The sequence below is a fragment of the Raphanus sativus genome, chromosome 5, assembly GCF_000801105.2.
Source record: "Raphanus sativus cultivar WK10039 chromosome 5, ASM80110v3, whole genome shotgun sequence".
Classification (NCBI taxonomy): domain Eukaryota; kingdom Viridiplantae; phylum Streptophyta; class Magnoliopsida; order Brassicales; family Brassicaceae; genus Raphanus; species Raphanus sativus.
In genome coordinates this window covers 32,696,199-32,720,629 of record NC_079515.1, presented here as the reverse complement: position 1 = coordinate 32,720,629, position 24,431 = coordinate 32,696,199, and the positions used below count along the sequence as shown (strand labels likewise).

The following is a 24,431-nucleotide window of genomic DNA, read 5'->3' as shown; positions in this document are numbered from 1 at the left end:
TTCCACCAATGTCTTTGTCTGAAAGGGAGAACGCAAAAGTCTCTCAGGGTCCACTGGCTAATAGGTGTGCCCTACCTAGCTTTTGTTTATTTTGGCCATCTCGAAAATCCAACATCAAGAATGGGTCCGATAAGAGAAGATCTCCTTCAAATCAAACACGTCTACGGCTGAAACGTCTTGAAATTCGGTAGTTAGGGTACGGATCGCCGCATGGAGATAAAAAGACCTCACAAAACAAATATTTTCTGAAACTCGTAGAACATAATCCCATGTGCCTCTCTCCACTTCCTCCCTCGTCTGACATTTCCATTTATTTATTTTGTTAGTTTTTACAAAAAAAATAGTTGCTCTTACAAATTCATGTTTGGATATATAGGTTATGAATTTTGATTAAAAAACATAGTATATGAATTTCGTCAAAGAAGATCAATAGATAAGTGAAACATCGCCAAAGTTTCCGCCAAGAAGGACGAGGAGACAGAAGTAAGGCTAATGTTTGGGCCGATAATATTGCAAAACAAGTCCTTCGGACCCGAATCCTTGGTTTAACAAAAAAAAATGAAACATCGCCAAGAAGTTGTAATCAACAATGGAAAAAACTCAAAATAGTATAAATTTTAACATTTTACCAAAAAAAAACATCGCCAAGAAGATTAATGGAGCTTTGTTACATATCTTATCATTAAGAATTTGCCTTGTCTTTATTTCACATGGAATCTTTTAATCAAAAAAAAAAAAAATGTTTTAGAAAATGGTTGCAAAATGTTTTAACCGAAAAGCAACTAACGAAAGAAAAAAAAAGGAACGGCTAGAAACAAACACGGATAGCTAGGGTGATCCTACTAGGTGGCTCGGCTTTTCATGTGTTTATCTCCATGTCTTTACTCAGAAAATTTCAAAAAGACAATGAAAAGAACAATAGTGCATGATCGAACGTTTTTGTTTTCTCTGTTTTTGAAGGTTTTATTGCTAACTTTTGGTGGTTTTGAATGTTGAACCTAATCCATCCAATAATGACCGCCTACATTCTTCGTGTGTTCATAAATCTAAAGCTGTTACAAAAAAAAGTTCTGCAAAGCCCAGGAGTTCAAAAAAAATTATTATTGAATTCAACGGGGCTAATTAAGTAAAAAAACTTCGAGAAAACTGATTTCACATCTTCATGTGATTTATTTAATTTCAGTACTTCTCATCTATCTTATTTATCTTATTAAAGTAAAAGTACTTTAAGCTTTTGTTTGGAAACATAGATAATAGTAGAAAAATATAATGTTGTTTGGATAAATGGTTGTAGTATATTAAGAAAAATAATAATGGACTTAATTTGAATCATAGATTATTATGGTCCAAATTACAATTAACATTATTTTTGGGTTTTGTATAATTGTTATTAATTTGTTAAAGAAAATTATAAAATTATTTATAGTTTCTTTTGAAGGGATTTTTGAATAAATAAAGAACAAAATGTAATTTATTTATATAAATATATTTTTTGTATGAAATTTTCTGTTTTCGTATATCTAAACACTTTTCGCAAAAAAATTTGATATATAATTTTAAAAATACAGTATAACTATATAAGTGATTCACCTCATGAGTTATTATGTGTATTTAAGAATGAAACACTATTATTAAGTAAAATAATTATTAAATTACAAAAGTATAAATATTTGTAAAATTCTTACTACCGTGTTTACGGGTCACAAACGCCTTTATAACACGATACAGAGCTGAAATACATAGTTTAAACAATAAAAAGTAGTAAAACTGAAATGGTTAAATGTTAGTTTTCTAAGTTTGTAAATACTGTAAATTCATCATAATTATTTATCAAAAAGGTATATACATATTTATTCCTAAAATTTTGGAAGATTTTGCATGGGGATCTTCTCATTTAAACCAAAGTCCAACACTTTGATCTCCACGAAAATAGAATAGAGATTAATAGCAACTCAGTTACCACTAATTATTCCTAAATATTTTCACATAAATTTAAATTTAGCAATTTTTAACTAATTTATATATTTATTCATAAATTTTAAAAAGATTTGACGTGGGTATCTCTTCATTTAAATCAAGATCTCAAACTTGATCCCCACGAATTAGAATAAAGGTTAATAACTACTAAATTGCCATATCTTTATTGTTCATAATTATTCCTAAATATTCTCACATATATTATTGTTTAAATCGTACGAAATCTTAGCATTTAAACTTAATAAAATAATTTTCCAAAACAACTTGCTCGCCTTATATATATACACCTCTTACGCTTCTTTTCTACACATGCATTCAGACTTCACAAAAAGAAAACGATGAAAAACAATCAAAATTATGTCGACGTTCACAAAGTAAAACCAATAAAGATGCTTGGAGAGTGCACGTGAAGCTACTCCATTGATGGACATCAAACACAAGTTTTGGAGGGAAAACTCTAGAATGTGTTCTTCCTGATGAAATAGTAAGTCATCACCTTACTAAATTGTCAAGATATGTTTTATCTGTTCGTACAATTTTGATCATTGTTAATTTCGTGTGTTTAGGGTGGCAAAATACACGCAAGTTGCAAAACAAATCTGATGTTTCGCCTAAAACGAAATCTCCCAATTGGTGAATGGAGATCCGTTGAACACTTCAAGGTTGTTGATTCTGATGGTACAATTACGAAATATAAAGTTTAAATAATAAACAATAATTAAGCAATACAATTTTGTTCAACCAATTTAAAGCTCTGAAATATTTATATATATCATAAAAACGAAAACCAGCCCAATAAAAATAAAGACCCGCCCAGTTGAGCGGGTTAAGATCTAATACTCTCTTAAACCTTGCATATAGCAACTGCACGTGCATGAAACCGCATGCGATATTTCGTTTTTTTTTCTTTTACTTGTTATCCTCATACTTACTTATTTCCCCTCCTCAACTAAGACCCCGCCATTTAAGCAATTAAATTTCCCAACCCCATATCACTTGAGAAACATTTTCATAAGTGCCCTACAAATTTCAAAAATTTCAAATTTATCCTCAGCAATACCACTGCTCATTATCTGCAAACAACTTGCAAGCTTCCTCTCCACTAAACAAATCTTCATGCTCTTCCATTTTCACAAAGTGGCCAATACATCCCATCGTTGACATTTCAACCGCCGTAGCCGCGGCCGCTTCAGCCGCCGTGGGACTATACTCTTCGTTCAGAATAGCGCTTGAGTCGCTACTATCAGCAGGATCTTCTCTGAAGATCTCGGTACGTGGGAAAATGCTAAACATCTCGTATGCAAGCTCCGATGCCGGAGCTTCCGTTGGAATATGTGGCAGTGGTTGCGAAGGAAGCTGGTTTAGCTCTAAGACTTCGTTATTAGGCATCACGGTTTCATCAGCCTTTAAAAAGATGTTTTCTTCTGTTGACGCGTTACTATTGCTTCTGCTGATCCCTTCCACGTTTAGTTTTGCTCTTAGCTCTTTAATCTGCGCAAAGTACAATATATACAAATCTCAAAATTGTGATAGATTTGATTTAACAGAAATTACATCGAACATAAATTTTTTTGGGTGCCTAAAACGTTAAGTTTATTTAAAAAGGGTCAGTTCTAAAACACACGAATTTATACCTCTGCACGGAGAGAATCGTTATCAAGTTGAAGCGAGTCGCGGCTGCGTTTGAGTGAGTCAAAGTTTGACTTAAGAACGCCGTAATCACGTTCGAGCTGTTTTGTCTTCCACCGAGCACGGCGGTTCTGAAACCATATCGCCACTTGTCGCGGTTGGAGCCCAAGCTCTTGAGCCAGCTTCACTTTCCTCTCGGGCTCTAACTTGTTATCAATCTCGAAATTCTTCTCCAATGCTTTCACTTGCTCTACACTCAACCGCCGCTTTTTCTCCGTTGCCGCCGTACACGACACGTGTCCGACGGCGATATCCTCTAGACTTCCATCTTCTAGACAGTCGAACATCGGGGAGTAGTCTCCGGTGCCGGAATAGAGAAATCCGGTGGCTGTTGGTCTTGGACTTAATTGTTTGTCTGATAAAATCATTAATTACGGTGGTGTATCACAAAACGTTACTAATCTGAACGGATAATTTAAATCAATATGATGTCACAATGGATACATTACATTACAAAAGTTTGTCAGTACAGTGTCTCGATTATATGAATTGGCAGAAAACAATCAAACATACATCATTACCCAGTTTTAAAATATTAAATTAGTAGCTGTTGGCAAAAACAATCAAATTAGTTATAAACAGAAAATCTCGACTTGTAGCTCGAGCTCATTCTACATTTCATTAGTATGTAATCACTTATCAACATCAAGATATACAGAACTGCAAATTATAAAAAAATCCTAACCTCATTGAAACAGATACATAACAAACAATGGATCGGAAAATTCAAAGAAATCGAGTATTTATGTGTTTGTTACAATAAGTATTTTGTTATTACCTGTTGCAGAGTGGCAAATTGGTAAGAAACCGGACAAAGAATCAGAGCTCCCACGCGATCTCTTCATCTTGTTTGGTTGGAATATATGGAGATCGAGAACTAGTTAATGGTTATATCAAGACCGTGATCGTTTGAGTAGCAACGTTCGATCGGGATCTATCTACAACTAATACGTGCAGTAATATAGCTCGAAGACACTATTCTCTCTCTTCTTCTGCAAAGAAGTATCTTTGCTTCATCTAATAAAGACTCTACTGAGACAAAGACGGGCTGTCAAGACACCTTTCGAGAAAGAAAAAACTAAACTCAAATCATCGAATTTTCTCTATTGGAAAAATATAAGCTGAGTCGTGTATATATTTTTGTTTTCCTTAGAATCCTGATTTATAACAGAGAGGAAAAGAGAAGAGAGAGGGAGATGAACTGACAGTCCTTCTCCGGGTTTTAAATAAGACGACAGCTTAACCCTAGAAAAAGTGTTGGAGATGTCTTGAGTTATTTGAAGAACTTTAGGGGGATTATTATAGAAAAGGTAATCAATTTTTTTATGAAAAACAATTTACAATGGTTAATGTTATACACCGGCTAAGCCGGTTTATTCAAGAGAGTGTCATCCAGGATCTGGAGCCGGTATTGAATTACTATATTATAAAACCATATAGAAATTTAATATGTACTCCATAGTTACCGTAAGGATTCGATAGTTAAAGTTGAACCGTGATTATGGACTCAAAATATGTATTAACAACTAATTCGTTTTGACATGTGTTATTTTTCTTCGATTGATTAGTGATATGGTTAATAATTAAAATAATGTAAACTATAGATTTTTGGTAAGGTCGAAATGAACTCTCTACAGTAGCGTTGATATTTTCCAATTAAGATGTATTAATTAATACACTGGACCAACCATTCATTTTAATACAATATAGACATCGGTCATGGTGGGTGGTGTTACAATACAGCAGATACACGTAAAGAAATACTATATAATAATATAAAAGTCGAAGACGTCGGTCCACTAGTTGGCTATGCAAATTGCTTTGCTTTAACCCACAGGATCATAAATTAGTATCGATGTGGGTCAGCATTTTTTATTATTTACATCCTGAACAAGAAATTATAAAAGTTAAATTGAGTGTTATTGGTCTTTTATAAAATGACGTATTACTGTTGTTAATTAGCTGACTGGTGACTTGTGGATAGTCGAGTGTCGGTATAGAAAAACAAGAGGACTCCTCCGGACAATTTAATGAGAGACTTTTCCAAAAATTTAAAACCACTTTTTAATATTTGTATATTATATTTTCAGGTTGCTGTAACACTTTTTACACCATATCGACGAATTTATAATTTGACAAAAAAAAATTCTAAAAGAATAGAGTTTTACAACCTATTGATTTATAACAGTGTTGTTAGCGTCTCACTATACGTTTAATAAGATACAAAAACTTATCATAAAAAGAGAGATACAAATGTCTGTGTTAGTTGTAATTTATTCGAAAAGGATAATAATAATAGTCTATGGTTGCCAGTGTCGGAGCTCTGACCTAAAGCTGGGAAAGATAAAGTTTTAGGCACCGAATTAAAATGATAATTCAGGGGTGACGAAATTGGTAAAAAATTGTATATAGTGTAATAGTAGTTGTGCCCATTTCTCTTTGAACAAAGTACCTGGTTCGATACCAGGAAAGCTTAATATGATTTTCTGCTTTAGGCAGTAATTTGTACTGGGCTAGTCGGATATGCCTGATTGTTGCAAAAGAAAAACAATTCCTAAACAATGATTATGTTTTACCCTCTACTTATGTTTTTTTAAAAAAAATATTACTGGGTGAAAAACGGTTTTAGTTTGTTAATCACACACACATTTACTTGTTGACGTTAGAAATACATACGCGATTATTATTCAGTGTAGTATGCAGATAGAGAATATCGAGTAGTAGCTGATCTTTTTAGCATTGTAACTTTGGTACTGAGCATGATTAAAGTCCTACCATATTCAACTTTAGAGCATTCGTAATGAGATAAGTGAGGAGATATATCTTAAGTGTGAAGAATTAATAAAATAATATAAGAAGTGAAGTTTAGTAATAATTAGTAGTGAGATAAGTGGGAGGATATAGAACTTGTATCTTAATAATTATATAATTTAATAATATTAAAACATATAATAATTTTTAAAACATATAATAATTTTTAAAACATTAAAAATAATTTTTAAATTGAAAACATAAAAGAGTAATACTAAATTTTATTTGAAAATAAAAAGATACCTAATATGCAATTTCAAATTATTATGAAAAAAAATGAAAGATAGAAATGAAAAACATAAAAAGAAACAAACATCTATCCTATTAAAAGTGAAGTACAAATGGGAAATAACCCTAGATTCTTCTCATTATTTACGCTCTTCTGCCATTGGATTCAATTAAACACATTTTCCTAATTTATCCAATTCATTCACGCATTGGTTCATCTGGTCAAAAGCCCATTTCGTTTTTTTATCAACATTTTAATGGGTCTACCTTTTGTTTATATTATTAACATGTCTTGACTTAATTGCCTTAATTATATCTAGCCATCTCTAAACGAAAAACCAAAAAATCATATTTCAAATCAAAATAATAAAAATTGATGTTATTAAGAAAATTTGAAAATCTATTATATTATAAGAAACTTTCAATTTGTATCAACTTTAAAATATACGAAAATGAGCTAATCTAAATATCTAAAAATATCATTTGTCTAAAATAATCATTAAACAAAATTTAAATTTTATATACATATTTCAAATCAAAATAATAATTTAAAATTGATTTATATCAAAAATTGATTTAAAATATACATATATTCAAAATTTTATTTTTACTAAAAAAATTTCCAATAACCATTATTAATTTTTTTAATATATATGATTATTAAAAATATAATATATGTGATTATTTATATGATAGTATGTATAAAATACTATTAATTATATGTTTGATGTGTTTTTAAAGGAAAATATAGATTGTGAATTAGGGGTGGGAGTTCGGGTACCCATTCGTGTTCGGTTTAGGTCTGTTCGGGTTTCGGTTTTCCGGGGTTAAAGATTTCAGTCCCATTCGGATATTTCTAAATTTTGGTTCGGATTCGATTCCGATCTTTGCGGGTTTGTTTAGGTTCGGATAACCCATTTAAATTCATTATATACTTTAATTTTCTCAAAATATATAAACAAAATAATATATTATATATAAATTTGAATAACATATATCAGAATACCTGAACCTAATATATAAATTAGTTTTATTTAAATATTTGGATAAAGAATCAATAATTATGTTAAGTACTTTCGGTGATTTGAATATACTTTAACTATTTTAGATATTTACATCTGACTATTTATATATATTTTCAATTATTTAAACCAACTTATAAGTATTATATATATTATGGATGTTTTTATATACTTTAAGTCTACAAAATAATATATATAAGTATATAAATCTATTTCGAATACAATCTTTTTCGAATACATTCAGGTATTTGAAATGATTTATTTCTGATCGGATTCGGTTTCAGTTCTCTAAATACCAAAATTTTGATATTTAATGATTTCCAGTTTGGGTTTTGTACTTCTTTTTGGATCGGGATCGGTTCAATTTTTTAGATTGGAATTTTTTGCCCGACTCTAATATTGATATGAAAAACAACATATTTTATAAAAATATACACCCGCACGGGCGTACGGGTCAAAATCTAGTATTAATTAAAGTAAACAAACATTTTATTTAATGAACCGAACATGGAAGTTGTAAAAAAGTTGACCTGTTTGATGTTTTGGGTATTGGATAATTAAGCCACGTCACCTTAAAAACTATTCCAAAACACTTCTTGCATAACAATCTCAAAACACATCTTTGATCAGTTTTTTCTTTTTTTCTTTTTATTATATTTCCATAAGATGTGTTCAAATACTGCGATAAATATACTCTTAACGAGATATAAAAATAGTATGTTATGATGAATGTTTTGTTTTGACGTTATCCACTAACATAGATAGTGGTACGTAATCTTCCTATATATATTAAATAAGAAACCATTTACGTAATTTTTGCTTAATGTCAATCATATAAAGAATTTAAGTAAGATTATTATAATTTGATTGGAAGAAGGATTTTAAATTTTCATTTATTTTAGTTAAATCTAAAATAAAAAGATAAATTTAGAACTAATCAATATTTTTCCGTCTCTTTCTATAAGATGTTTTAGAAGATGTTTTTGTTTCTATTTGTATACTATTCTGAAATTTGTAGGTAAAATTATTAAAATATTAACTAAAATATTAACAAAATAATGTATAAATTTTTGTCTTATTGTATAGAATAGTAATGATTGTTTATTTTAGTTACTTTTTGTTGTAATCAAATGGTTTTAACAAAAGTAACTTTTTTAAAAAAATTGTGTAATTATTTTAGAACATCATATAAAGAGAAACAAAATATCACTTACCAAATAATCGAAACGATATTACAAATAATATTTTAATGTAACTAATTGTCAAAACTATAAACAGTATAATAATATTAGATTAACTCTTTTTATATTTATATATACTACATAAAATAATTAATATAAAACAATTCATTGAAATCGATACAATGATTTCATATTCTTGTATAAAAAATCGTTTTCATATATAAAGTATTGTAATAATTATTATGTATTATAATGTCCGTATATGTCTTATAAGCCACTAATAAAAAGTACATTTACAAAATTATCTATCATGGTTTACAAAATTATTTTATCATAGTTTTGATTTTTTTATAAGAGTATATCTCCTAGACTATATTTGAGAAGTGATTTAGCTACATGTCCTCTCTACCATCATTCTCACAAAAATAATATGACATGGCTAATAAATTTGATGACATGTCTTATAGATTAATATGACATGGACAATTTTTGTCACATGTCTTCTCTACAATCATTCTCACAAAAATAATATGACATGGTTACTAAAATTGATGACATGTCTTATAGATTAATATGAGATGGACAATTATACTTAATGTTAATTTATATTTTTGGTAAACTTTTTAAAATATGGTAATAATTCATATATTACATTTATTTTCGATTTATATTTTTGGACTTTTTTAAAATATGGTAATAACTCATAAATCATCATTAAAATAAATATATTCAATTATGGCATTTCAAATTTCGAAATATCATTTAAATTAAAATAATTTCAAAAATATATACATATTTTAAGAAAATTACAAAAATTAAATAATAAAATCAAATTAAATCGTAAAATCATTAGTTTCTTATATATATCTACAAATTTTATAAATATTTTTTTAATTTTAATTTTTGACTATTATGAAATTTTCATCTCCTAGACTATATTTGAGAAGTGATTTTGCCACATGTCTTCTACAATCATTTTCACAAAAATAATATGACATGGCTATTAAAATTGATGACATGTCTTATAGATTAATATGACATGGACAATTATATTTAATGTTAATTTATATTTTTGGTAAACTTTTTAAATATGGTAATAACTCATGTATTACATTTATTGTCGATTTATATTTTTGGACTTTTTAAAAATATGATAATAACTCATAAATCATCATTAAAATAAATATATTCAAATATGGATTTCAAATTTTGAAATATCATTTAAATTAAAAATATTTCAAAAATATATACATATTTTTAGAAAATTATAAAAATTAAATCATAAAATCATTAGTTTCTTATATATATCTACAGATTTTATAAATATTGTTTAATTTTAATTTTTGACAATTATGCAATTTTACATATTTATTTAATATATTTAATTAAAATAAATAGATAGAAAAAATCTACCTAAGATTATAATTTTAAATATATACATGCACATTCTTAAATATATTTCAAAATAAACAAAATTGTTTTTATCTTAATTTTAGTGTTCAGTTAAATCAAATTTATATTAAAATATTAATAAGAAAAAGAAAATTTATAATATTAATAAAAACTAAATATAATTTATATTTATCTGTTAGAAAATATTTGAATTTTTTTTACTGCACATGGTGCAGAAAAACACCTAGTAAAACATTTATAAAAATAGATATACTTCTATATATTAAACAAGAAGTCATTTAAGAATTTTTCATAGGAGTATATAAAACATTTATAAAAAATAGATATATTTCTATATATTAAACAAGAAATCATTTAAGTGATTTTTATTTATATGTCGATCATTTGTGAAGTCTTGAAAAATTGTTATAGTTTTCCTGGTTGATAATTTTTAATTTTATCTATTTTAGTTTAGATTTAAGATAAAAATAAATCTAGAGCCAATTGATGTCGTTTTTGGATATTCTTAATTATATTAAAATATATTCTTAATTATATTAAAATAGTCATCTACGGTAATTAATTGTTGAAATATATAAATAATAATAATTTTTGATCGATTCTTTTTATATTTATAAACTACATAATCTAATGAAAGAAACTTTTTATTATTTTTTAGTTATTTTAATTAGATATAAAATAAAAGGTAAATGTAAAACTAATTATTATCACTTGCCAAATAACCTAAATGATATTACAAATAATAATGTATGGTAGCTAATTTTTAAAATTATAGAAAGTGTAAAAATATTTAATCAGTTCTTTTTATGTTTATATACTACATAAAATAATTGATAGAAATCATTTATAGAAATAAATATAATATTTCGCATTCATATAAAAATATAGTTGTATCTATAATAATTTTAAATCTCTTATAATGTTTATATATTCTTTATAACTAATTATGCTTTAAGGATTTGACGGATTAGATTTAACGAAACATATGAGAATTTAGATTTAAAAAATGTTTTGTATTTAAAGCAAATAGTATAATGTTATGATTGAAAAAAATATAAGATGGATTTTGTTTCATTGATTGTATTATTTGTCTTACTATTGAGAGGGAAAAATAAACATTTGGCAAAAATATGTAAAGTTTAGAAAATATTAGAAAAATTTAATAAAAATGAAATGATATAAAAAAAAATAAGAAGATATCGAAGAAGATGCATTGTTGCACCAGTATTTGTCACTATTAGTTTTTACATCAAATTTGCAGAAACTTTACGACATTCTATATATGATATATATTTTCGTACAATGTTTATATCCATGAATTCGTAGACAATCATCTAGTTTATGGAATAAAAAGATATAAATAGAAGGATTGGGAGGAAAATTTTAAGTGGAAAAAAGAAAATATTAAATAGTATTATTTTCACAAAAGCTAGAGTAACCAATAACGTGTATTTTATTATAGTTAAACATTGAAAGGAAATATATTTTCATCTCATATTCTCATTGGGCTTAGTCAAAAAAAAATTCTCATTGGTAAATTTTGAGAATAATCGAGTAGTAAATTTTTCACCACTACCATTTGCGCTAACAATACCATGCAGTCAAAGCCGTAGATTCATTAATTTTGAACACACACATGTGTGTTTTAGTGTATTTTTTTATTTTTATAGATGAGAAGAGTGTGTCGTGTACAAAGGATATTCACAAGCTACACAATATATTAAAAATCGTGTAATGTGAAAGGCGACAGAGCTCTGATGAGATAGCTGTCTATCTCTGTAACGATTTTGCCCATTTAGTCCAGCAGTAGTATTTTAGCAAATTTTAAACAGTTGACAAAAAAAAAAAGCATTCCTACCAAAAAAAAAAAGAAGCAAATTTTAAACAAATAGAAAAGGAAAACAAAAACAATTCTCTAAATGCTTGAACATAGTTTTTATTTGGAGTAAAACTACCGGTTTAATATACTCCCTCCGTTTCTTAAAGAGTGTCGTTGTGACATTTTTCACACAGATTAAGAAAGTTGTTGAAATATATGTAAGTTGTAATTAATTATACCTCTTTAACCAATAATATTTTAGATAAATAAAATTATTTATAAAATCAATGTAGTTTGCAATTAATTTTCAGCTGAAAGTTAGTATAATTTACATTGGAATTGTAAAGTGACACTCTTTGTGTAACAAGAAAATGAGTTTAGAGTGACACTTATTATGAAACAGAGGGAGTACTAGTTTTATGATTTCACAAAATATTGCCAGTTACGAATTTAATATCAACTAGGCATTTAACATGCATACACGGACATAAACATTTTATAATTGCTTATTAATATATATATTACTAAGAAAAAAATGTAGTTCTTATTAATGTTTTCATTAGAAATTTTTATATATTCTATATTTCTGAAATTTATTTAAAAAATATATTTTAAATTTTAGATAATTCTCATTATTATAATTATTAATTTTAATCACTTATCTAATCAAATAGATTTTAATTTCATTTTTATTTTTGACTAATTTATATAATTTATTTATTAAGAGCATAAACGATATTAATCACTCTGACTTTTAACATGAGTGCTTCGTTTCGAAAAATCACTTCGCAAATAATATTATAGATGCTACTAAAACATAATTTTTTTTACCATTTAATATAAAATTTATTTATTATAAATTTAACTAAATGTTTTCTAAAACTAGTATACAAATTCTTTTAGTTAATATTAAATTTAACATAGGAAACGTTACAACTAGTGTTATGTTAAACCATTTAAATACAAATCAATGTCATTTTTGTTGCTTGAACCATCAACGTTACAACTATTATTTATATAATTTTATTCCTAAATATTATTTTCACTGACAACTTTATATATAAATGTTGTAGAAATATGTTTTAAAATTCATTTACACTCAACATTTAAAATCTCCAATTGCAAAATCCATAATTGTAACCTTTAACTAACTATTACAAATCTCAAAAATTTAGCCATTAAAATAAATCAATAGATATAGATATGTCATCCTTATAAATATCATTAAACAGTTTACACGGATATATTGATGTCTTTGTATCATATAAATGCGCAAAAATTAAACTTTTTGAAAATATGGATCAAATTTAGTGATTCTTAATTTTACAAGTTTTTTGATAATCATTTCCCATTACTTTAATGATTCTTAGTTAATTTTTTTAGTAATTCTTTAATTTTATCGTTAATGATAAAAAAATTTACAAAACATGTATATTCAAAATAAGTTTTGGATTTGCAAGTTTTCAGAATCTAACAATAAAATTTACAAAAGGTATCTTACATTTATTTTTCTAATGGACATCATTTAATAATTAGTTAAAAGCCAACTAAGAAGCACAAAAGCAAAACGTGAAAAAAGAAAAAGAGGTTTTGGAATTTTGGGACTAGTTAATGTGTAGTATATAGCATATGCTCTCTCCGTTTCTAAAGTGATGATGTTTTGACTTAATGTACAAAAAATAAGATTTTTTTCAAAAAAGTAATTATAAAATTATAATTTAAAAATCATTTAACTAATCATAAAAATAATTGCAAAATTTTATTAATCACACAGTTTTTAATAAAGTTCAAAATAATATAAAAATATCAAAACTTATCTATTTTGAAACAGCAAACATAATTTATCATGAAACGGACGGAGTATATATTAAATTAGTAAAGGTTGGTTATCCGAAGAGTTACATACTAACATGTTATGTATCGATCTAAAATCTTAAAATGGAAAAGCCTAAAGTAAAAGGGGGTTGGTGTTTCTTTAAATTAAGAATTATTATGGTGCCCAAAAGGAAATTAAGAATTCTTATATACTAAGCCTAGGTGATAAGCTGGTTATCCTACGAAAGCAACTGATTCCACTAGATTCTTGATGTATTTGTCTTCTAGAACATTGATCACGACAAGAATGATTAATTACAAAATATAGGAAAAATTATCCGCATGGCCTAACTGTTTGAAATTCAAATACCCAATCCTCCAACATAAGGTTCTGAGGGCCCATTTGTTAGAGACTAGATTTGCTAATTGGAAGGCCTTTTTATTTGCAAAGTCCTGTTTGATAATACCCACCGAGTCTTCCGCGGCAAGAAAAACGCTAATCTAAAACATATGGGAGAACATTTTAGCTGATATCTGAATCTATACCAAACCAAAATTTTAACCAAAATAACAAAATACCCGAACATATATCGATTTATAAGATATTAAATATACGAACTCGAACGAGTAATATCTAAATTAGAATGGATATCTGAAGTTAACCGAACATATATATATATATTTAGTTTTATATTTCTAGTTTACATTTTTCATTTTATTTAAAATATTTATAATAATGTTACATATATTTTAAGGTAGTATAGTATACATATAATTATGCAGAAAAAATCTGATATTCACTTAAAATACATGTCAAACTTTTTATTTCATGTATTAACAAAAATTACATCCAAATTCTAAAAATAATTAGTCAAATTAATGTCTATTTATTTTTGAAATGTTACCTCCAAATTCATTAATCATTCAAATTATTAAAAACTAAAAAACAGTAAATCCAAAGCTATATTTCTAATACAAGAAACTTTAAAAATGAAAAATTTAATATATATATTTTTTAAATCTAAGCATTCAAACCTAATCTGAAATAATCGAATCCGAGTTAAAAATATCTGAACTAGATTCGAAGCATAGAAATAACCGAACGGATTAATACTCTTATACCAAAATATCAGAAGTCCGAAATACCCACTCGATGACAAACGCCCACCCCTAAATTATCCCCTAATATAAGAGTTTAGCGTTCGATGTTATCAATTTTTTTTGGTATGCTATTCTTTTTTTTTGTGAGAATATCCATTTTTTTTTTAGTGCCATGATTGGAAGTTCAAGTTTTTGTGCCACTCAAAATTCGAAAATCAAGTTTAAATAAAAGAGTAAGAAATTGTGGATACATAAAAAGAAGAAATATATAGAATGCTGTTGATATTATCAATCTTTCTCATGGCTGAAAACAAAAAAAACACTGGAAAAACAGGGAATCAACAACAGCTATGACAGCCAGCTTGCCATTTTCTCCAAGCACACAATAAAAGTATAAAGTGACGCATGAATTATTTTGGGTACTATGTATATTACTCCCTCTGTTTTTTAAAGATGTATGTTTTAGGAATTTTTTTTGTTTCAAAAAGATGTATTTTTCATATTTTCAATGTAATTTTTGTCAACTAATTATGAATAATTGTGAATCTCAAAAACATTAATTGCATTTCTTGAAATTTTATTGGTTTAGAAATATAGGAAATATAAAATAACAAAAAACTATGTACTAATAAATAAATTTTAATATGTTTTATTAAAAAGTGTGAAAATTTCAAAACATGTATTATTTAAAAACAGAGGGAGTATTATTTTAATAGGAGTTCGTGTTCTTGTGTAGTGATGGATTCGCCGCGTGGACTCTTATTCTCCCATGATAAGTCTAGACTCGCATTGACCTCCTCAACCCACGTACGAGTCTTTTCCTTATCTAAATAGAAGAAAAGATATATATATTTTTTTTTGAAACTGAATAAAAGATATATTCTCCTTAATCGTTTTATACAAATTAGCTAAGATATAATAGTATTTTGTAAGAAAATTAGGCAAACATTTTGATAAATGAAATGTCTATATAAGATTTTTATTAGTCTGTAAATACTGTCATAAATAAAACGTACATAACTACTTTCTTTTTTTTGGTCAAACATAACTACTTTCTTGTTAGTTATATAATAATTCCCTCTTCCTTTTTAACTTTCTTTGTGTAGCTAGTTGTATAATAATTCTAATGTTTTGCTTGAATGTATGCCTATTCTATTTATAATGTTGACCAACTAACTATTAACTTCATTCCACCAAATTATTGACAATAATAGAAAGCAAATGTAAAGATAAATAAATATTAGATGGTTAAAAAGCATTTTGCACTATAAGAAACACATACATATGGTCAGCACTACTGCACACAAAATTTGAGATCACCAAAAGCTATGCTTATTACATTTTCAACGAATTACGCACAGCTAAAAAATATTTCGAGATCCACGATAACTGGTTTAATTTGCCTCATAGACAGAAAACAGTAAAAAAATAATAATAAACCCACCAATGAATCTCGAAATAATCCCATCATATGTTTGCAAGTGCACCAATTGATGTCCATGCTGGAAAACAAAACGATCCAATATCATTTTTGTGATGATCTAAAAAAAGAAGATATACTTAGTTCTTGTCCGATAATCCCACGAGGATCGATGAGATGAAAAGATTCCGAATTAAACGATCCGAAAATTCGTTTGAAACTCGCTCTTAGGTACATCATATGATCACTCTTATCTCGGTTAATCTCTTCTCCATTAACAATTCCGGCTCCTTCCGTCACCGGAGTAAGCACCTTCAACGCGGCTAGCTCGGATTTTGAAGGCTCTCTTTTGATGGCAAAACCGACTCTCCTACCATTGCAATACATGTTCCATAAAGGTGTTGTGAGAAGAGAAAAAGAAGAAGAATCATGATGTGAATCATATCCCTCGTTATTGTTTGATTCAAGAACGATTCTTAGCACGCCTCCTCGCATTTCGCGGGCTAATACCTCAGTTGGGACGGTGAGCTCTAAGCCGATAATTATTGGATTTATGGTTTTGGAGTTCGTTGCTTGGATGCAGAAGTTTACTTTGCCACGGCGGAAACCAAAGATTGTTCCGGTGAAAGAGGAGGATTTTGTGGTAGCGGAAGAGGTTCGTGGTTTGATTTGGTGGTGAGATTTGCCTTCTTGATTATCATTTGGATCTACGAGCGTGCAGTAGCAAGATGGTATGAGAAGTTGGACGATGGTGCGAAGGAGCCGCCATGAACGGACTTGTTTATGGCATTCTACGTTTGCGGTCGTTGTGGTTGCTGCGAGGCGGTGACGGTGAGGATTTGTGGTGAAAGGACATGTTTTTTTAAAGTTGTGGGAAAATGATGAGAATCTATGATCATGTGTGCGTTAGGGTTTAAATGACAAGTGGATGAATATATAGACAAATGGTAGTGAGGAGTCCAAATTTGCATTAAAGAAAAGAAAAGAAAAGAAAGAGAAATGGTCCTGAAAAGAAAATGATAATGTGCCATTTCAAAAAAAAATGATAATGTGCTTTTGTTGGTTTTTGAATATATTTAAAACTGTCTAAAATGGTATTGGTTAAATATTGGTTCGATTAGTCACAGAATTACGAAAAACTTAGTTAAGTTGCATTTTTTTAAACTGCACAAAATTTTAAAATCTGCTAAATAAAAAATGCAGAATCATTTTATATGATTGGATAAATTTTGCTGCTTTATCGAATATTAAATTATGTTAAAATCAAAATTTATGCATTATTTAATTTACTAACAAATTTATAAGAGCTATTTGGGTGAATATACACAAACACAAAAATAATTAGGTTTCTATATACAAAAAGGTTAATTAGCTATATGGACATATGATCGAAGAGAAGTTACTTTATTGTCCTCTCCACACTCTCCCTCTCTGCTTCATCTCCCTACTCCTCTTCCTCTTGGCGTCAACACCGTGACGGAGTATGAGCTCCGATCTGTACTCGAGTTCCGCAAAGGCATCTGCGACGAGGCCTCGAACCAACACATCTCATGCTCTGCTACGAGCAGCCTCACCGACCCCTCCACTTGCCCCGAGAACTGGCCTGGTATCTCCTGCGACCCGGAAACGGGTTCAATCGTCGCCATTAATCTCGGCCGGCTCGGTTTATCAGGAGAACTCAAATTCAGCACACTAACCAGTCTCACCTCCTTCTGCAACCTCACTCTCTCCGGAAAAAAACTTCTCGGGTCGGGCGTGCCTTCCCTCGGAACCATCTCGTCTCTCGAGAGACTAGATCTGTCGGATCACTACAAGAAAAAGACCTATAACCCGAGGACCACAATGCTCACATAATCGTCGGAATTGATGATCTCTGGTGACTTCCCGAGAAACAGCAATCAGAGTTTGGTTCTCGGTTAAGTCATTGGAAAGTTTCTGGCAAAATCAGTTTCTCGGTACAATGTCGGTAATGATTATCGGAGCTTTGTTGGTACTTTCCGATATCAAAATCCCGATGATATTAATTATTACAAAATTGTCGGTTGTTTCAGATGAGATTCCGGGAATCTGTTGGCCGGCAACAGTAACACCGGAAAATAGATAGAACAAGTCATCGGAGGCAAATAAATATGATTAGAAAAAAAAATTAACAGAAACAACAAAAACGTTTTGATTTTATAGCGTTTTTACTAATATAGTGAAAGTAATTGAACATAATGGAAACATAAAGTGAAGATATTGCTTTAGTAAAGATGAATTTTATTGAATGATGTGAAACCATAAGACTCTGTTTTAGATATACAAAAACAGAGTACAGAAAACAGAGTATGGGAAAACCGGAGCTGAACCGCTTTGGTATTCTGGTGGTTTTACTTTCTCAGTCTCTTCTGGTGAATTTCCACCGACGATCTGAAACTTCTACCGTACGAATTTATCTAAATCACGACTAATTAATCCACCAGGAAAATTACATGAGAAGAACGTGCGATGGTATCATGACAGAATCACCCCAGAAATGATCTAGAAAGCCCATGCCATGGATAGAGCAAAGCCTAATTTTTCAAGAATCTGAAATTTCTGGGTGCGAGTTATGTTTTTTCACAGATGTGGCTTGGTTTAATATAATAAGATGTATCGAGAAACATGTTTATGGGGAGTTCAAGATTGAACAAAAATTATAGTGTATAGGGTTAGTTTTGGGTAAATGTCGAGACTAAACAGTAGACAAAAACAACTTTACCAATCAACTAAATAATCTTTATAACGTGTATATAGAATGCAATTACTCAATTTATAAATACTATAATGTAGAACTAATAGATACTAATAATTAAATCAATTGTTATAATATTTTTATTATTATATAATTAAGTAATACGAAAACAATTATTATTTATTTTTTGAGTTTAAATTTTCATTATCATATGATTTATTAATATGAAAATTTTGATTATACAAATAATCTAATAAAACCTCAAACTTTACTGATTATAATTTTTTGTAGAAAAAAATATTTTTATGAGCGAAAGCACAAAAGTTACATTTTTGCGTTTTTAGTGTATCCTACGAACTTTATTGATTAGTAATTTTCTACTAAATCACGTTTTAGACAATTCTGTAGATTACTCATTAGGGTCATTAAAGTTGTTGCCACTTTAATAAGTACTCCCTCTGTTTTTTAAAGATGTATGTTTTGGTGTTTTCACACATATTAAGAAAACACATTAACCATATATCATTTTTAGAAATTATCAAATTCCAATGCATTTTAACCAATAGTCTTTCAATAAATTCAATCAATTTTATTGAAATTTGCAATTTTTGTATAGAAAACATAAAAAATACATCTTTGTGAAACAATTTATTTTTCTAAAACATCTATCTTTAAAAAACAGAGGGAGTATTATTTTATAAAGTGAACAATTATACATATATATATATATTGTTTTATCTGTGTACTATATGAGCTTGAACAACTAAAATATGTATAGACGTTAATATTTTTGAAATTGATCCGGGTCTAACTCAAGGATGAAAAGTTTCAGAAATGTTGGCTCTACTTTTTATCTATGCTAATTTTATGTGACTACTGATGTAGGGATATGTAAGAGCAGCTACAACGGAGAGTTTAATCGAATCCTTAGCGTGTTTTCCGAGACAAACAATATAAAAATAAAAAAAAAAATTGGTAACCGAAGGATTGATCCTTAATTAAGGATTTTAAGGATCAAATCCTTAACGACGTGGCAATGCGTGAGTGGTCCTGCTGAGCTAGGGTTGTGTTTCGCGTGTTTCACTCTCTCCATCACGAAAAAAAAATTTCTCTCCAAGAGGAAAAGCGATTGTGAAACAGTAAAGATAAATCGGAGGTGATGATGGGGGATGATGAATTTGAACAGGAAGATGATGAATTAAGGAACCTTGGATCAGGTTGTACGAAGGTGGGTGTGAAGATTCCGGTGGCGTGGAGGAGATTGGGTGGGTGTGAAGATTCCAGCGGCGTGTACGAAGGTGGGTGTGAAGATTCCGGCGGTGTCTGATAATCTGAGTTTCAGGTTCTAATACGTCCTTCTCTTGCCCTTCGAATAAATGTTACTTGTGGTCTTTCTTGGTCTCTGGAGTTCCTTGGTGGCTTCTTAGTTTTGAAGCAATAGAAAGAGGTTGAGACTTTGTTCTGTCCATATGAAGGTGTGGTTGAGATGACTGTTCTACCGGGTGTTTGTTTCTTCTTGATTTAGGTTTTGGTTTCATCTTAGTGATGGTGTGTGGTCATCGTGAATGGGTGGTTCAGATGATGGTTTTAACTCTTCATGAAGAACTTCTACTTCTCATGCTCTTTTGCCTAGTTGTGGTGAGACTTCCGAGTTCCCAGATTGCTACATTGATTCTATTAATGATGATTGTTTACAGAAAGAAGGCATGTTTCGATGCAATTATCAAGAACCTTCTTCGGACTAACCAATCTTCTCTTAATGGAAGGTATAGTATAATGATATGTGGACACTCACTCTGTTTTGCAAGGAATGTGTTGTGATAATAACTTTCTTTCTCTATTTTTTTTTTTGCTGCTGCTGCTTGTGTAAAGAAACGAAGATGAAGTGATTGATGGCAAGAGAAAACATCTGAAACCAGGTAACGTATCTCCTCGTCCCTGCCCATATAACGTGTTACCCCCTTCCTTACGTTGAGACTTTTACAGTCCCTGCAATCTCAAACGAAGATGAAGCTGAGGTTGCTTCCTGAAGCGTTTTGGAGAGGATACAAGGGTTGTTTGTTCTTGATCTCTCCAACAATCAGCTCCAGGTTACTTCTTGTTCCTTTTGAAATTACAATGTTGTGTTGCATTGCTGTTTTGGATCTGTTCTTAAGGTAAAAAAAAAAAAAAATCTAAGAACTCCATATTAGTAACACCATTGGACATATAAATTGTGATTAGAATCCTAAACTATTCAAAAAATAGAAAATAAAACACCATTGGAGTTGCTCTAAGAGCATGATTAGTGGAGATTATATTGTCAAGAAGTTCTAACCACTTCAATATCATGTATTTTAGTTAAAAAATTAATTTTAAATCACAAAACTTGCTGTAACCCAATCAAAGAGTAACATGTGTGAAAATGGTGTCATATTTTATTTTGAAGCTCTCTACACTCATTCAATTGTTTCTCTCGCACAAATGTTTTTAATATTTTTATTTTTTTAAATAGGTAGAACCCTCTTCGTCGTCCCCTCGCTGGGGTTGACCTAGTGATTCACTTGAATCATTTACTGGCTAGGAAAGAACGACATGGTGGCATAGGAAACTTCCGTACAACCACAGTAGACATTGCCAATCATTGGACCATTATCGTCATTTTACCTTATACTAAGTATTATAAGCTTTTTGTTAATCGAGATAGTTTTATCTATGCACTGATAATTATGCTCGTGCATACTTAAACAATATATTGCTAATAGTTTTAGTAAACGATAATCAGTAAGTTTTTCGTATATGTATCCACACTTTTGTTATAGACATATTTGTGTACTGTACCTTTTTCTACCATCTTCATTCATATGAACTCGGATACAAGAATTACTACAATAATAACTTTACAACAATGATATGCTAGATTAAAAGATAACCACACATGATGACATTAATAGTTTAATACATATATAACTCATCCTTACCACTAAGCATAATCATACATGATGACATGAATACATCTTTAACCATACGATAAATGATTTAATGGCAGACTAGGTTTGGATTGCTAAGCAACTTAGGTTTGATAAGACTCCACTATACTATATCTATGGGTTACACACTTACACTTCACTTAAAAATTAGTTTAACTTTTCCAAAGTCTTGGAATATCTTCATGTTGATTAAAAAAGAACTAATAAACATTTATAATGAAAAATCCCTCCAGTATATTGATATAAGATTCGCCATTGAGGGATTAAAATTTGTGATACATTTTTGTTATATATTTGAGGTTAATTTAACTCAGTTTTAATACGCCAACCCTAAAATGGACAAACAAAAACTTACAAAAAAACGACAAAGTCAAATAAGCCGTCTAGTCGAGCATCAAAAAAAAGGATTGAACACAGGGGGATAAACTTGTTACCGATTTAGTGGCTCGTCATTGGCCCAATATATTCCCCTTGGTTCCCACTAAAATTTGGACAATATACGAAAACACCATATGTTATATATATATATATATTTTAATCTATGTTCTCAGAATATACGTGAAAGTTAAAAATATACACCTTTAATTTCAATAATTTATCTCCGAGTTGGAGCATTTGCGTCTTTTTTTTTTCCTTTTTCAACGATGCATGTTGGAGAATTCATTGTCGTTTGCGCTTTTTCATATATTTATTTTGCTAGATTTGTTCTTTCCACAATAAGCATTAGAACTTTTAAAATTTTGGATTTTTACAAACGAAATGAGTAATGACAACACAATTTATCATTGTCTCAATTTATTAGACTGTCCAAGAACCTATCTTGGAGTTTCTTCTCCTTTTGGTAATGTATCTTTTGTTTTTCTCATCTAAAACGAAGCCACCAAACAAGTACACGAAACAACAACGAAATTAACACAATGAACACGCGTTAATTAAACATCAGGGTCAAGGGACCACGTTTAAGACCCTTTTTCATCCATCTGCTATGACAAAATACATTGTAAACAGATTTTAAAGAATAATAGGCTACTTATCATTGTAGAAATTATATTGCACAAGCCATGAATATGAGAATGTATTTACCATACTCACGAAAAATATCTAAAGAACTATTTATTTGAAATAAAATGTCTATTCTCTAAAGACCTCAATAACTAAGCATTGTAATTTTGTATCCGATCGTGTCACCAATTTGAAATAAAATGTCTTTTCTCTAAAGACTTCAATAATTAAGTATTGTAATTTTGTATCCGATCGTGTCACCAATTTTTAAAATAACAGGATTTTCTAGTTCAGGTGGTAAAAGACTTACAGCTGTGACTTTCGCCATCAGGATCCGAATCCCGGCCACTGGAGAATTAACATTTCGGCATCGTCAGGAACAGATGATCGACATGTGGCAACACATGAGTAATCTAGACCACTTATGTAAAGCGATGATAATTCTGTATAATTCAAAAAAATAAATAAAGTATAGACGATAAAGAAGAAAAGGGAAACATCATTTACCGTCGAGTGATGTGCAGAGAAATAGATTATTAAATTCTATTGAACTACGTGAGGATTTTCGACCTTAGAGCACCTCCATTCGTTAATCCCAAAATTGGGGTTCTTAAATTTTTTTTTTAAATTTTTTATCCAATTTCTTTTTTTTTTAAAAGAACAACCAATCGCGGGTCACTACATGTGCGTGGAACCTGCACAACAGTGCAAGAGACAACTCTTAAATAAGGAGTTTTAGAGCATGTTTATCAACAAAACCCATTTGAAGGTTCTTATTTTTTTAATCATTAACGGTGGACCCCGTTATGACCAGATCTTTCAATATGATCCCTCCATTTTCTCTCTGCTCATTTTTGTATTGACACATGTATTAAGAACCTTCTCTTGCTTCTCCTAACTAAGATACATTCTTTGTATTTTCTTCTTTTACTTTAATTTTTTAATCTTATTTAATCTAAGATATATTGTTAAGAACCACCTATAAACATGCTCTTAGAGGTGAGAGAGTGAGAGGTTTAAAAAAATTGGGTCCCATCAGGTTCCCCCATCCTTTATGAATCCTTTAGGGTATGTGCATTGAAGGTTTTTGTGAAAAGTTCACACGTTTTCCTAGAAAAAAAAGTAATAAAAAAATACATAACCAATGAACTTCTCTCTCCTCGCCTCTTCCGCGTGATACCGTTTCATAACTATGCAGTGGGCTCCACGCGACGTGGTGACCCGCTATAGGTCAATATTTTTTTTTTTTTTAAAGTTCAAACGAAAAAGAG

General features: G+C 29.4%; 2 protein-coding genes across 2 annotated transcripts; both read right to left on the bottom strand.

Moving 5' to 3' along the window:
• Positions 1-2,848: 2,848 nt before the first annotated feature.
• Positions 2,849-4,941, bottom strand: LOC108863603 (homeobox-leucine zipper protein ATHB-5). The gene is made up of 3 exons (XM_018638083.2): positions 4,445-4,941; positions 3,612-4,021; positions 2,849-3,468 (listed from the first exon to the last, which is right to left on the bottom strand). The coding sequence occupies exons 1-3, from the start codon at positions 4,509-4,511 to the stop codon at positions 3,028-3,030; spliced, it is 918 nt and encodes a 305-aa protein (XP_018493585.1). The 5' UTR covers positions 4,512-4,941; the 3' UTR covers positions 2,849-3,027.
• Positions 4,942-16,286: 11,345 nt separating this feature from the next.
• On the bottom strand, positions 16,287-17,376 carry LOC108858809 (protein MIZU-KUSSEI 1-like; the record flags this gene model as incomplete). The annotated part of the gene is made up of 1 exon (XM_018632679.2): positions 16,287-17,376. A coding segment is annotated over one exon (795 nt), but the record flags the coding sequence as incomplete, so codon positions are not given.
• Between the last annotated feature and the right edge of the window lie 7,055 nt (positions 17,377-24,431).